Source organism: Macrobrachium nipponense, chromosome 41 (assembly GCF_015104395.2).
Source record: "Macrobrachium nipponense isolate FS-2020 chromosome 41, ASM1510439v2, whole genome shotgun sequence".
In the NCBI taxonomy this organism is placed as follows: domain Eukaryota; kingdom Metazoa; phylum Arthropoda; class Malacostraca; order Decapoda; family Palaemonidae; genus Macrobrachium; species Macrobrachium nipponense.
The window spans coordinates 38560962-38576247 of NC_061102.1; the positions used below are offsets into that span (position 1 = coordinate 38560962).

The 15286-nt window shown below is 42.0% G+C and overlaps 2 protein-coding genes across 2 annotated transcripts in view; one reads left to right on the plus strand and one right to left on the minus strand.

Annotated features, from left to right (window-relative positions):
* LOC135212704 (uncharacterized) overlaps positions 1 to 15286 on the minus strand; it is a 123650-nt gene that overhangs the window by 78532 nt on the left and 29832 nt on the right. The gene's annotated exons all lie outside the window — the stretch shown is intronic.
* The window catches only part of LOC135212705 (transmembrane protein 258-like), a 41261-nt gene that overhangs the window by 3502 nt on the left and 22473 nt on the right, over positions 1 to 15286 (plus strand). Inside the window, exons 2-3 of the mRNA XM_064246396.1 lie at positions 6516 to 6671; positions 13897 to 14009. Coding sequence (XP_064102466.1) covers positions 6516 to 6671; positions 13897 to 13980 — 240 coding nt within the window. The 3' untranslated portion in view covers positions 13981 to 14009. The remainder of the gene's footprint in view (positions 1 to 6515; positions 6672 to 13896; positions 14010 to 15286) is intronic.

Sequence of the window (15286 nt, forward strand, 5' to 3'; positions counted from 1 at the left end):
TTGCAAATTCGGCCCCATAATTTCTTATGGTGCGAAAACAGACAAGAGGCCCATGGACCGAAAACGATTGCGTCACACTACGGCGATAATCCAGCAGTAAAACATCTTCATATATCCAAAAAAGTAAATAATAAAGATATATATGCGCATTACGATTATAACAATTACATGTATAGCTGATAACAATCTGCATGAATAACTGGTAAACTGTCTGCAATGACAGTTGAGTATAGCAATTATTTACAATAGGTACGAAAGTCAAGATGTCGTGACGTCATAATACAGAACTTGAAAGAACTTTCTAATTCAGAAAAATAATTACTTAAATTTGAGTCAGAGTCGAGTTACTTTTTCAATAACGAATATTTTCAAATTAATCATCATAAATATGTAAAATATTGATGTTTTACTACTTATTTAAAAATTAGCCAGAGCACGCTTCTCGTCATCTTCTACCCAAACAGCTGTTTACGCCTGGCTTGTTGTTGATGAGAAATCGTGTTTCGATTGTTGTGATAAAAGTGCTCCAGCGTCTGTGGGTACAAGTGGTGAGCGGATTTATCACAGGAAATGGTTAGTTTATTGACACAAGCTACTCCGTAAACATCGAGATGGCGTCAATCTTCTAAATACCTCGAGTTGTAAGTAAAAATGTTGAACGCGTTTTGGTGAGATTTGCACTACGTTTGAGACCGTTTTCAGTACCCTCTGTTTAAATCTTAAAATTTGGCCTTAATTTCTAACTTTGGAGAAAATACTTACTTCGAAAGGAGAGTAGAGGTCTTTAGCTCCGTTTCTCACCAACAAGAAGTCGCGACTGATGCCCATCTCGGGTGTCAGGACGCGTTATAATGTACTTTTTCGGAGGGTGGCTTGCATTGATGGTAGGTGGCCTGCTTGGCCTGCTGTGATGATCTACCCTATGTAACGTTTATTGATCTTACTCAAGATTGCAGTTGTAATCAGCACAATAAAACATTTTGTTGCCTATATTAGTGAAAGTATGAAACTTGTCATTCCCGGGGTCATGGTTTGAACTGAATTCATTTTTACCTTGTAATCAGTGGTTTTTATCCTTACTGCCATCACAGCTGAAACTCCACAGTGCTTATTTGATTGTTATTATACACATTTTGGTCTCAATTCACTCCACACAGCACTTGAACCAAGTTGCTGTTCCTGGTTCCTAAACGCGCACTCCACAGACACAGTTACGAGCAGCAGACGACGACACTGCAAAGTTGTATTCCCTTAATTGTTTATTTTACTCATTATTTAGTTCAACTTTACTATGTCAATTCAAAATGTTTATTTAATTCATGTCTATTATCCCTTTTTTGCAACCAAATTACTCTGAAAAATTACAAATATTTCTAAAGTAGATACAATCCAATGTTTCTAACCTTGTTGTACATCTGGCTGCCGAAAACCATAGCGGAGCAGACTACGGATAAGTGGATTATATAATATTTTATTTTTTCTAGCACTTTTTCATTGATTTAAGTCTATATTAGTATTTTGATTTATTTTAACTGTATGCCAGAAATAAATGTAACCTTTAATGTTGGCATGCTAAGAATGGTAAAATTATCGTTGCCACATTAGTGGAGCTAAACACATACGCCGATGCATTATTATAAACTGTTTGTATGAATTCTAGTTGTCATAGTAATGCAATAATGATAAAATTGCTTTAATATTTATGTATATATACTAACAATACATAGCCTAATTTCACCAATTTCCACATTTTGTGTAAGTCTTATACCTAGTTTGGCAACAGAGAGAGAGAGAAAGGAAGGCGGAGGAAGAAGGACAGGGGTTGCGGTGGTGGAGTTTTTTACGCGTGTTCATATCCATTTCTGGATAATGGAGTTTTTGTCTCTTGGTACAAGGACAAGTGTCGTTATTCTTTACGATTAAGTGATTCACGATACCCTTTTAAATTACGGCACTGGGTGTAATGCACTATAGCAAAATCTCGTTCTGATACGAGTGTTCGTTACAGAAATATTGCCAAAAAACGTGCTTGCACTGTCTCTGAAACCCATAGGTATGCTGCTTAGTTGTCAATCAAGTTTTTTGTAATCTAGTATTTTTTACAAGCTAGCTATATTATAAATTTGTATTTTTCTCAATCAAAACATATGCCTCTCAATGCTAACTTTCCTCTTTTAACGACTTTCTGGTCATTGCAAATTCGGCCCCATTAAGTTCTTATGGTGCAATAACACAGAGGCCCAGGGACTGAAAGCAGTTGCATCACACTAAGGCGGTAATCCGGCAGTAAAACATCTTCATATATCCAAAAGTAAATAATAAAGATATATATGCGCATTACGATTATAACAATTACATGAATAGCTGATAACAATCTGCATGAATAACTGGTAAACTGTTCTGCAAGAAAGTTGAGTATAGTAATTCATTTACAATAGGTACGAAAGTCAAGATGTCGTGACGTCATAATACAGGACTTAAAAGAACGTTCTAATTCCGAAAAATAATTACTTAAATTTGAGTCAGAATTGAGTTACTTTTTCAATAACAAATATTTTCAAATTAATCATCATAAATATGTAAAATATTGATGTTTTACTATTTATTTAAATAATTATCTTAGTGCACGCTTCGTTGTCGTCTTCTACCAAAACAGTAGTTTCCTTAAAAACGTCATGGTTAGTGACCGTGTTCAGATTGTTGTGATGAAAGTGCCCCAGCGTCTGTGGGTACAAGTGGTGTGCGGATTTAGCACAGGAAATGGGAAGTTTGTTGATACAAGCGACTCCGTAAACATCGAGACGGCGTCAATTTTCTAAAATATTTAAGCATAAGTAAAAATTTCAAAAGCGTTTTGGTGAGATTTGCACTGCTTTGGACACCCTTTTCACTACCCTCTGTTTAATGCTTTAAATTTGGCCTTAATTTCTAACTTTGGAGAAAATACTTACTTCGAAAGGAGAGTAGAGGTCTTTAGCTCCGTCTCTCACCAACAAGAAGTTGCGACTGATGCCCATCTCCGGTGTCAGGACGCGTTATAAGTACTTTTTCGGAGGGTGGCATGCTGTGATCATCGTTGAGTTGATCCAGGCCATGCGGTTGTTTACCCTATATGAAACCGCCATACAAACTAAAATAAGCATTTGCAGCCTTCGTAAAATAGGTAGTATGGTTCTAAGGCAGTTCCTTCAAGATGTGAGCCACTCGTCCCTCATAGAAAGGCCTTTCCCAGCCTTCCCGTGCTAATTTGAAAAAGATTTGCATATATACTGTATGTAACATTTAGGGTAAACACCGCATGGACTAGCCCAACACACCGACAGTCACTGCATGCCACCCTCCGAAAAAAGTACTTATAACATGCCCTGACACCGGAGATGGGCATCAGTCGCGACTTGTTGTTGGTGAGAGACGGAGCTAAAGACCTCTACTCTCCCTTCGAAGTAAGTATTTTCTCCAAAGTTAGAAATTAAGGCCAAATTTAAAGCTTTAAACAGAGGGTAGTGAAAAGGGTGGCCAATGCAGTACAAATTTCACCAAAACGCTTTCAAAATTTTTACTTACGCTTAAATATATTAGAAGATTGATGCCATCTCGATGTTTGTGGAGTCGCTTGTGTCAACAAACTTCCCATTTCCTATGATAAATCCCATTTCCTGTGATAAATCCCAGACTGAGAGCAATAAGAGGAACGGCAAGAGGAGGCCCCCTTCTCCCGAGGATTGTTCCTCCTCGAAGTCTTCAGACTCGGACAGGTCCTCCAGTAGGAGGAGGCATGGAGCGAAGTGGAGGCAAGCGCGTTTTGCCTCCCCCTCCCCAGGCCGCTACTCCTACTTTCCTTATTGTAGTTGGGCCCACGGGTCGGAGTAGGAGCGGCAGCTGTCGTGTTGGGTCTCACTGCCACGAGCGGGGTGCTTGTGCTGGGCAGACCCCTTTCTTGGTTGTCCCTCAACCTCCTTCCGCCCTGCGGAGGAGGCAGAGCCGTTCGCCCTCTCTGGTTGGGATCGGGGCGCAAGCCCAGGCCAGTGGTAGTCCCATGATAGACCCGCGGGTTCATTCTGGGGCTCCTTTTCTAGATGAGCATATGTTAACCCACTGGCGGCCACCAGTCGGAGCTGCCCGTCATCACCGCTTGCCCCGTGAGGACAGTGAAGACGTGGCGTTCGTTCAGGACAAGCTCCAGAGTGCCTTGGATGGGTAGGGCAGCACGGAAGAGGGGTCGACATTTAGTAGAGTCCTGGCTCTCATTGAGGCCAAGAACCATCTGGTGGGTGGCGTCCACCCCCCGTCCTACACCAAGAGATCCGTAGCTGTGGGCTACCTCTTGGGGGTCTGAAGGAGGCCAAGCCTCCTCTGATTCTTCTTCCCCCAGCTGGGAACACGTCCCAGGCCCTGGCCCATATAGACCAAGTAGTTGTGGGCCCCAGGAACTCCTTGAGGTCCCACGGGTCTCTCAAACTCCTCCCTGCAGTCCATGGCCATCTACCAGGCCAAATGGAAGCGTTTGGGAACTGGTGCAGAGGAAGAGGTCTCAAGCCTCTACAGGCCATTGTTCCCCATTTAGCGGACATCCTGGTACACTTGAGACTTGACAGAGGCCTCTCGGTAGCAGTCGTGAAGGAGATCGGGGCTGCCCTAGGCCAAGTCTCCCTCCAGAAAGGTTTGGATCAGGGAATTCCAGGCACCTTTTGATGCTAATCAGGAGATTCGAACAGCCCCCCCTCCCCCCGTGCTTTGAAGGCACCATTGTGGGACGTCGTTAGGGGGCTGGATTTCCTGAAGAAGCCCCCTTTCAAACACCTCAAGGACATCCTAGACACGAAGCTGACGCTGAAGAAGGTCTTCCTACTGGCGTTGGTTTCCACCAAGAGAGTAGGGGAGCTGCATGGCCGATCTTACGAGGTTTCCCACGTGAAGGGTGGAAGATCTCACCTTCGGTATGTACCCCCCTTAGTGGCTAAGACTCAGAACCTCTCAATCGTAGATGACAGATTCATAGAGTTCTCAATCCTGGCTGTAGCGAGATCAGACGATCCTCAGGACCTGCTCTTTCGTCCGATCTGGAGAGTGAGGAAGTACCTCAGTAGGACAGCCTGGTTGAGGCCAACCATTAGGAACCTGCTTGTGTCCGCTGGCTGGGAGAAGAAGGTGGTCTCAAAGAACACTATCTCCTTCTGGTTAAGGGAAATGATCAGGAGAGCCTACGAAGGAGTGGGTATGCCTCCCCTGAAGGAAGCCAGGCCTCACAACATCAGGGGCCTTGGAGCATCCCTAACTTTCTTGAAGACCCCAGCGGTCAGCGAGGTCCTAAGGGCTGGTGTGTGGAACAGGCAGTCTGCTTTTACGGCTCACTGCCTGGAGGACTACACCCATTAGTCGCTCTATTTGTTCGTAATTGGGCTGGTGGTGGCTGGTCAACAGCAGATCTAGACCTCCACCAAAACTAGAGTACTCACTTTCTGCTCTACTCAGCAGCTTGCTGGAACAGACGGTATCATCAAATATACTAAAATAAATGTTTTGGGTTACTACTAGACAGTGTACTTAACCTTTATCCCAGATTTATCTAACGTAACTTGCTATTCTTTACCTGATCTGATCTTGTGCAGCGAATATCATGCATTTGTACTATATGGGATTTGTTGTTAAATGATGAGTATGGTTTAATTTTTTTTTTTTATTGTAAGGCCGAACCTTGGATATATTACAAGACCTGGGATGCAATAAAGGTTAGACAAAACCACAAGATACATGTAGACAAATTTCATGGTGGTGATCTCAAAGTAATAATTATAGTATAGTACTTGGTACTGAAGTCGAGATAGTCAAGTTATATAAAGATCAAAAGATAAGAGAGAATATTTAGTCAAAGTGATATTGTTGATAAAGCCACATCTAGTGGGAGTGGCATTGGTGTTAGGTATCTCCTAGAATGATTAATATTCAGTATCTATGAGTGAAAATGAATATAAGAAAATTCCCATTGGTCCAGAAAATCATGAAAAAATAGGCCAGTTGAAGACTTAAACCTAATAGTCTAGGCAGAAAGAGCACAACTTTTCCCACAGAGGGAAAAGTTAACATGATACTTTAGATGATGTCAATAAATTTAAACATGAAACCAACCTTATTGAAAATTCTGTTTTTGCCTCCATCCCAGCAGGTTGGACCTGTTCTGATTATAAAATATCAAATGAGTAAGGATTTAGCAGGTTGCACTTATTGCTTATGAATCAAAAGTAATACATGTACAGGGGCTTTGGTTGACAGCAACGTTTTTTATTTTTAGCCATAGGTTTTTTTTAATTGTGTTAGCATAGTATTTGTATTCTAATACTGTACTTTCGTTTTTCAGTTGAATTCTGTATTAGCATTATACGCATACTGCTGTACTTATTTTTTAAACTTTATATTTATATTTTATTTAATTTTGTTTACAAAAATGTATATTTATATTTTATTTAATTTTGTTTACAAAAATGTGTACCTATAGTTATTGATTTTGACTATTTCAGATTGGGATAGAATCTATGTCAAGATATGTTTCACCAGTTAATCCAGCAATATATCCTCATCTCACCCTTGTGTTGATGACCATAGGAGTATTCTTCACAGCATGGTTTTTCGTGTATGAGGTCACATCAACAAAATTAACTCGTGATTTCTTTAAGGTATGTAGGAGTGAATGTCATTATCTTTGTAATTGGCAATCTGCATTCTGGGAGAGTACTTATGATTTGCTAAATGCTATTAATTTTTTGTTTCTGCTGTATGTAATGTTTGAAATTGTGTTGTGTGTGGGTTTTATTCTGGATGTTAACATTCTGGGCAGTAAAATATACATATTGGTTTTAAGTACAGCCAGTCCCCAGGTTACATTGTTCCGGACGGCACTTGCCTCATGGCGCTGTTAGCCATAATTTTTCAGTCCCATAAGTGGATTTACAGCACCGTTACCTGCTTTACGGCACTGTAACGGCGCTGCAAGTGCTATTTATTCTTACTATAATTATGAGGGTTTGGGTTAAGGCGATTTTCAGCTTACAGCTCCCTGCTGGTAACGGAACCCCACCGTAACCTGGGGACTGCCTGTACCTAAAGACATCACAAGAATTGTCAGGAACCCTGATTATTATTATAACAACACCATTTTGTGAATAAAAATGTTCTTTCTAGGAAACATACATGTAATGACATTGACCAAATTTTTGTCTATGATACTTCTACTTTTCTCTCATGGTATGATACTTTTACTTTTCTCTCATGGGATGCAAGGATGCCCATTACGGGCATACTTAATTAAATTAGAATTTTACAGTTATTCTTCTAATAAAGCTGTGGGCATGGATGGGTGCTTTTTATGATGTGATCATACATCTCCATAAGTTTACTGAAAGGACACCAATGTAATGTTTATTATATGTATAAGGTACAAATTCTCCCTCAATACTTTTTGAGTCACCAATTAAGAATTATATTTTCACATAAGTGACTTACCGAACAGTTACATAGCTTATAGCTTCTTACCTACGGCAGTCGAAATTCAAATTGTTGGCGCCAGCGGCGTTGCTATCTTAAGTATAGGTGATACAAGACCCGCCCACATCCGGGAACCCTGGGTACTGCTAGCCTTCTACAGCAATTTTCGTTTCTGCCGCTCACAGGGGTAAAACACCTGTGAGATTTTCGCTGCAGTCTCCTGCGTCGCCATTTTGGATTTTGGTTTTTGTTTGTGATGTACAGTTTTGGTTTTTTCTTGCCAGTTAGCTATCTCTATTCAGTTTTTCGTCATTATTGCTAATTATGTCAGATTCTAGTTCATCTGCTGTAAGGTTTTGCAGCGCTGGCTGCAAAACAAGATTAGCTAAGTTATGTCACGATCCGCACTCTAAGTGCACTAAATGCAGAGGACAAAATTGTAATGGTATGGATGTGACATGTGATGAAATGTAAAGAATTGGATGAACAGGGATGGAAGGCGGTTAGATCGCATGCTGAGAAAATGGAGAAAGATAGTAAGAGGAAGCAGCTCTTAGGGCTAGTAGTAAGAATAGGTTAGAAACTACTCCTGTTCCTTCGGAGACAAATTAGTCTCCTCTTGCCTCTCCTTTATTAGAGAATATTTCTCCAATTAATAGTCCTCCTACTTCTCCTTTGATTACCCCTGTTCAAGTTGCCCATGTTTCCGACAACCCAACACCATTGCCTTGCTTGAGTCTAATGGATGGATAAAAAGTTCGAAGTGTTAGCTGAATCAGTTATGAAGTTAGGAATGTCTTTTAAAGCTTTCGTAGATAGTACAGTGAAATCTAGTGCAGTGCAAAGTGTTAATGTTGCCGCCTGAGGAGGCGGTTGTCCGTTCCCCCTCGACTCCCAGACGAAGGTCACTGTCCCGCTCCCCCGCAACCGGGAGAAGACATACCGGAGGTCGGAAGGAGTCTGGGGGAGTTTGCCCACGGTCAGCCGTCGACTCCGTCGACTCGCGGGTGTCGTCCAAAAAGATGTGGAAAGGTGTTAGTGTTTGTGATTCTCGTCTGTCTTCTGATTCGGAAGTGCAATCGCCAGTGCGCAAAAGGCGAGGTGATTTGGTGTCTCGACCGTTAAAAAGACATTCGATTCTTGCGGGTGATTCGTCCACCGACTCCTTGTTAAGAAGTCTAAGAGGCATTGGAGTCCTCAACCTTCGTGTAGTTTTGCTCCGGATGTGATATTTAGTGAATCTCCTCCGCAGGTCGCATTTTTCGGCTAAAAGCAATGGCTCTCGGACTAGACTTTGTGATAATTCACGATCGCTCGACTCTCCCAAGCGAGTCTCGGTCGCAGTTTCATTCGGCTCGGTCGCCTCGTTCGACTCCGTATTACTGTCCAGAGAAGCGTATTCGCTCGTCTTTGTTCGACTCCCCTCGCCGTGAGTCGATAGGAATTTCGACTGTTGTTCGCCTGTGTCGACTTGTGGTGCGAAGACTTCACCTGTTAGAAAGAATCGTTCTTCGACTGAAAGACCATCGACTGCTACAGTGTTAGACGATTCTACCTTAGCTCCATTTAAGAAGCATTTCCAGGATCTTATGAGTTTGTTGAAATCCTCCGCACCGGGGGTAGAACCATAAGCCTGATTTCGACTCTGCTTCCGTGCAGTCTGTAGAGGAAGCTTTGGATCAAGATGACAAGGATTCGTCGGCTTATTCGAGTCTTCTTAAATTTTTCCTGTCCACTTATCCAGATTACTTTGAACCTGCTTCTCCGTCTTCACCGCCTTCAATGTTCGTTAAAGATAGGAAGACAGCGTATTCGTGTCTACCTAAACTGGTTCTTTCTCAGTCCTCGAAGCAGGCCCTTAAGGAGTCAACAGAGTGGCTTTCTAAGAAGAGGGAAACAGGTAAGGCTTCGTTTGCTTTCCCACCTTCTAAGCTTCAGAGTAAAGCGTATCGCTTCTACGCAACTGGAGAAGTTCCTTCTTTGGGAGTGTCTGCCTCCTCCCAGGGAGACTTCTCCGGTTTAAGTGGACTCACACCGAAGAGCAGCTTTTTCGTCAGCTAAAATTTTGTTTTCTTCTTCAGAGCTGGACCATTTGGTGAAGAATATTTTTAAAGTATTTGAGGTATTTAGTTTTTTGGACTGGACTATTGCCTCTTTAGCTTGCAAGATTGAAGACTGTCAGTCTTTAGAAGAAGATTTTGCCACAGACTGGTTAGGAGTTCTGTCCTGTGGCGATAAGGCTGTAGAGATGGGTCAGGAGAATTAGCAGCCCTTTTCACAATGGGAGTGATGAAGAAGAGAGAAAGGTGGTGTTCTTTCGTGTCTAAAGGAGTCGCTAATAACCAGAAGTCGGCTCTCATGTTTGCTCCTCTCTGTAAATCTCATCTTTTCCCTGAAGAAACCATTCAGCAAATTCTTTCGGATTTAGAAAAGAAATCTACTAATGATCTCCTTCTTCAGTCTTCCAGACGTCCGAAAGAGCCTACTGCGACAGGAGCTAAGTCTTCTCCTCTTCAGAAGCATCCCTTTCGAGGGAATAAACCTAAGTGGCAACGACCCAGGACTAATTTGCGTCCACAGTACAAGTCCTCAAAGAAACCTCCCCCCAAACCTTCGGACAAGTGAGAAGCCGTTCCTTCACGTGCAAGTAGGGGCAAGACTCCATCTTTTTTGGGAAGAATGGAGTCGAAGAGGTGCAGAGCAATGGGTAGTTCAAGTTCTTCGAGAGGGATACTCGATTCCTTTTGTTTTTAGATCCTCCTCTCTCCGATACACCAATCAGCTTAACAGCATATTCTCCAGGATCAGAGAGAGCTTTGGCTTTAGCAGCAGAGGTCAATACACTCATCAAGAAGGGAGCAATAGAGGAAGTCCTCGACAGTTCTCAGGGATTCTACAACAGACTCTTTGTAGTTCCCAAAGCCTCGGGAGGTTGGAGGCCAGTGCTAGATGTAAGCGCATTGAACCTTTTTGTGCTGAAGACAAAGTTCAATATGGAAACAAATCATTCTGTGATGTCGGCACTTCGCCCAGGCGATTGGATGGTGTCCCTGGACATGAAGGACGCCTACTTTCATGTCCCGATTCACCAGAGTTCAAAGAAGTTCCTGAGATTTTGTTTCGAGAGGAGGACGTATCAATTCAGAGCCCTTTGTTTCGGCCTTTCGACGGGCCCCGGTCAAGTATTTACTCGTGTTCTTGCATCCATTGGGGAAATGGCTGCATATGTTGGGCATAAATGCAGCATTTTACCTGGACGACTGGCTTCTCAGATCGGGTTCGAGGACACAGTGCGTGAAGGATTTACGGAAGACACTGTCATTAGCGAGTCAATTGGGAATTCTCATCAACCTGGAGAAGTCTCAATTAGTGCCGTCCCAGAAGATCCCCTATTTGGGGATGATTCTGGACTCTCGGACTTTTCGGGTTTTTCTGTCCCCGAAAAGAATAGAATCTTGCCTCAAAAAAGTGAGCCAATTCCTGAATCGTCAGTCCTCCTCCGCCTTGGAATGGATGAGTCTTCTAGGGACGTTATCATCAGTAGAGACGTTTGTAAAGTTGGGTCGTCTTCACATGAGATCTCTTCTGTTTTATCTCAAAGCGAGTTGGTGTCGGAAGTCTCAACCAGACACGTATTCGTTCCCAGTGTCGGAAGAGATCAAGAACGACTTGAGATGGTGGATGTCGGGGGAAAGATTGCAGGAGGGTCTCTCCCTGACATTAAGGAACCCAGACGTAGAATTATACTCCGACGCATCGGACAGAGGGTGGGGAGCTCTCCTAGGGACCAAAAAGATCTCAGGATTATGGTCAGAGAAAGAGAGGTTGAATCACATCAACATGAAGGAGTTGAAGGCGATTTGGTTCGGTCTGCAAGCATTCGCTCCTTTGGTCGTGGGAAAGAGAGTGGCAGTATACTCCGACAACACCACCGCTCTATCTTATATCAGGAATCAGGGAGGAACCCATTCATTCTCCCTCAACAAAGTCGCAGAAGATCTCCTTCTCTGGTCTCAAGATCGGGATATTTCCCTCGTTCCGAGGTTTGTACAGGGGAAGTTAAATGTACTGGCAGACGAACTCAGTCGAGTAAACCAAGTTCTTCCCACGGAGTGGACATTGCAAGACAAAATTTGTCAGGAACTGTGGAAACTTTGGGGAAGACCTTCAGTGGATCTGTTTGCCACGTCGAGGAACAATCGACTTCCGATCTTTTGTTCCCCCCCCAGTTCCAGATCCTCTTGCTTGGAAGACCGACGCAATGCTTCAGGATTGGACGGGTCTAGACGTTTACGCCTTTCCCCCATTTGGAATGATCAGAGTGGTGTTGAACAAGTTCCTCTCACATCAAAATGTGTCAATGACGTTGGTAGCACCATTCTGGCCCAGGAAAGAGTGGTTTCCAGACCTTCTCAAGTTGGTTATAGACCATCCCAGACTTCTTCCTCAGTATCCTCGGCTACTCAAACAGCCCCACTTCGACAGGTATCATCAGAATTTGTCCGCGCTCTGTCACTGACAGGGTTCAGACTGTCCGGAAACTCGTCAGAGCTAAGGGGTTTTGTTTTTTTTTTCTCGTAGAGCGGCAGAGGCTATTGCTAACTGTCGAAGAAGCTCTTCTGCCAAGCTTTACCAATCAAAGTGGGGAGTCTTTAGGACGTGGTGCAGAAGACATAATTTCTCGTCTTCTAAACCTCTGTGACAGAAATAGCTGATTTTTTGCTGTACCTTAAAGAAGTTAAGAACTTGTCGGTATCGACAATTAAAGGGTACAGAGCTATGCTGTCCTCAGTGTTTAAGCATAGAGGGCTTGACATCTCCTCTAACCAGGATATTGGAGATTTAATTAAATCTTTTAATACAGTAAAAGTATCCAAGAAGGATAGTGTGGACTGGAACTTGGACGTAGTTTTAACTTTTCTGATGTCTTCACGATTCGAGCCACTTCGTGAAGCGTCTTTGAGAGATGTAACGAGGAAGGCACTTTTTCTCTTCGCTTTGGCTAGCAGCAGGAAGAGTGAGTGAGTTACAAGCCATCCACAAAGAGGTGGGGTTCAAAAAATCGTAATGCGGTTTGTTCTTTTGTTAACGAATTTTTAGCAAAGAACGAATCTCCCTCTAACCCATGGCAAATAAACTTTTGTACTTAAGGGATTATCTAATATAGTGGGTCCGATGGACGAGAATATTTACTATGTCCTGTCAGAGCTCTGAAATGTTACCTGTCAAGGACACAATCCGTTAGAGGTAATTCCGACCGACTTTGGTGTTCGGTTAAGAATTCTGCAAAACCCCTCTCCAAGAACGCTATTTCGTTCTTTTTGAGAAGTCTGATACTGGAGTCACACTCTCAAGTCCAAGATCAGACTCTAAATGTGCTTAAGGTGAAAGCACATGAAATACGTGCAGTGGCGACATCCTTAAGCTTCAAGCAACAATATGTCGCTTTCCTCGATTCTTCAATCTACGTTTTGGAGATCGAGATCTGTGTTCGCCTCATTTTACCTGAAGAATGTAGAGGCTACCTATGATAGTTGTTGTAAATTGGGTCTTGTCGGTAGCGGGCATGGTGTTGGGAAAGGAAACATAGGGGAACTTTCTATCCTCTACTGTCTCCTCGCCTTGTTATAGGTTGTTGAGTCGTGGGCAGACTGGAGGCTCATAGTGCTTTGGAGAACCTCCAGATCTTATTTATTACTTTTGAGTATGTCATTATTTTTGGTATAGGTGATGGTCTGTTTGTTTTATCTGGTTTCTGAAGCCCAGGGCAAGGGCATTATCTGTTTTTTAATATTTTGTCAACCAACGGTCCTTGTCCATGGTTACAAAATCCCACTAAGTAGGGACGACCCTGGCCTATACTGCCACGTCTCCTACGAGTGATGAGAGCGCCAACCAGAGGCAGTATTCTCCTGCAGCTGCTCTCTCACAAGGTAGGGTACTGCAACATTTGCTGTTTAATGTGGTCTTACTGTCATTTTTATTGAGTCCATCTACCCTCCTTCCGGTAGTTTGGATTCAGCTATGTAACTGTTCGGTAAGTACACTTATGTGAAAATGATATTTTCATGATAAAATAAAGTTTCACATATACTTACCGAACAGTTACATAATCAAAGGCCACCCACCTCCCCACAGATGGACGTGTCGGCTAAACGAAAATTGACGGTAGAAGGCTAGCAGTACCCAGGGTTCCCGGATGTGGGCGGGTCTTGTATCACCTATACTTAAGATAGCAACGCCGCTGGCGCCAACAATTTGAATTTCGACTGCCGTAGGTAAGAAGCTATAAGCTATGTAACTGTTCGGTAAGTATATGTGAAACTTTATTTTATCATGAAAATATCATTTTTTTTTTTTGTCATAAACTTTATCATATAGATATTCTTTTGTTGATATTGGGATTTTCTTTTGCAGGAGTGTTTGATAGCTTTAGTTGCATCGGTTTTTATGGGATTTGGTATTCTCTTCTTGCTGCTGTGGGTTGGAATCTATGTATGATGAATAAGCATCAGTTCAAGACCACTTTAGTAAGTTTTTATATTGGAATCACGGTGGCATAGATTAAAGGCACAGGTGCTATAATGAATTATTGCTAAATGTTTTTTTCAGAATTGGACATTATGCTCATAATGTAAACATCAGTACCAAACATGAAATTGTTCCTACATGATATACAAACCCTCGTTCCTTTACATTAGGAATGACTTTCAGCGTAGGCTGGAAGCAGCCATTAAATTCTCCACTTTGCTTTTGGTTGTCTTCAAATGAAGATGTATGTTTGTGAGCTCTTGCTGACTAGCCGTTAATCATAATTTTTGTGGATTTTTATTTTAAAATTTTAATTATATAATATCTATATATCTACACATAGATAGTATACTATATATATTATATATATATATATATATATATATATGCTGACTAGCCGTTAATCATAATTTTCCTAGTGGGATCTTTCTTTTATTATTTTGAATTAATTATATATATCTATATATATACACATATAGATATAGATATACATATATATATATATATATATATATATATATATATATATACATATATATATAGTTTGATGTTAATAATAATTAATTGACTAATAATTAATATCAAGACCCTCTCAACCGAAAACCCATAGGTACATTTTTACCTAGAAAGCTTAAGGGCCACCCAAAAAAAACCCACTTTATCTTTGTGATATCCTTGCTGGTCCACCTTTCTTCTACATTTTGCTGTTAAGGATCAGCCTGGCAAGGGCATGCCTACACCCTTATTACATATTTTCGCCCTTTAATGTTAGGGTGAGAAAGTATATTCATTTGAAATTACATTTACTTCAGAAGTTTGTCCTTTGTTTTTCTTCTGGTATTTCCTCTTCTCTTTCGTCCTTTCGGTAGCTTGCTGGACGAAGAGAGAGGGGGGTACTGTGTTGTTGGTGTTTGAGGGATCTCTCATTTTGGAGAGTGGTGCCCTTGCATGTGAGATGAGTATCCTTGTTTTGTTTTAATCATATTGGCTTCCTTTTACAGACTAACAGTGGTGAAAGTTAATTACTGCAGTAGATGGTTGGATATCTCTTCATGTTGGCTATCCTAACCTCGGACTTGTACCTGTAACTCGTAGCATGCTGTGATATTGGTCCTCGAGTGTGTGTACTGTTCCCCTCCTGAAAGTCTTATTCATTTTCCACTGTTATCCTGGAGTTTCGTTGCTGGACAGCGCCTTGGCGGCTGCCAGTGGTTATCAACTACTTCTGTTGGTAAATGTGCCTCATCCTGTAGAAGTCTTGCAGAATTTGGAGAAA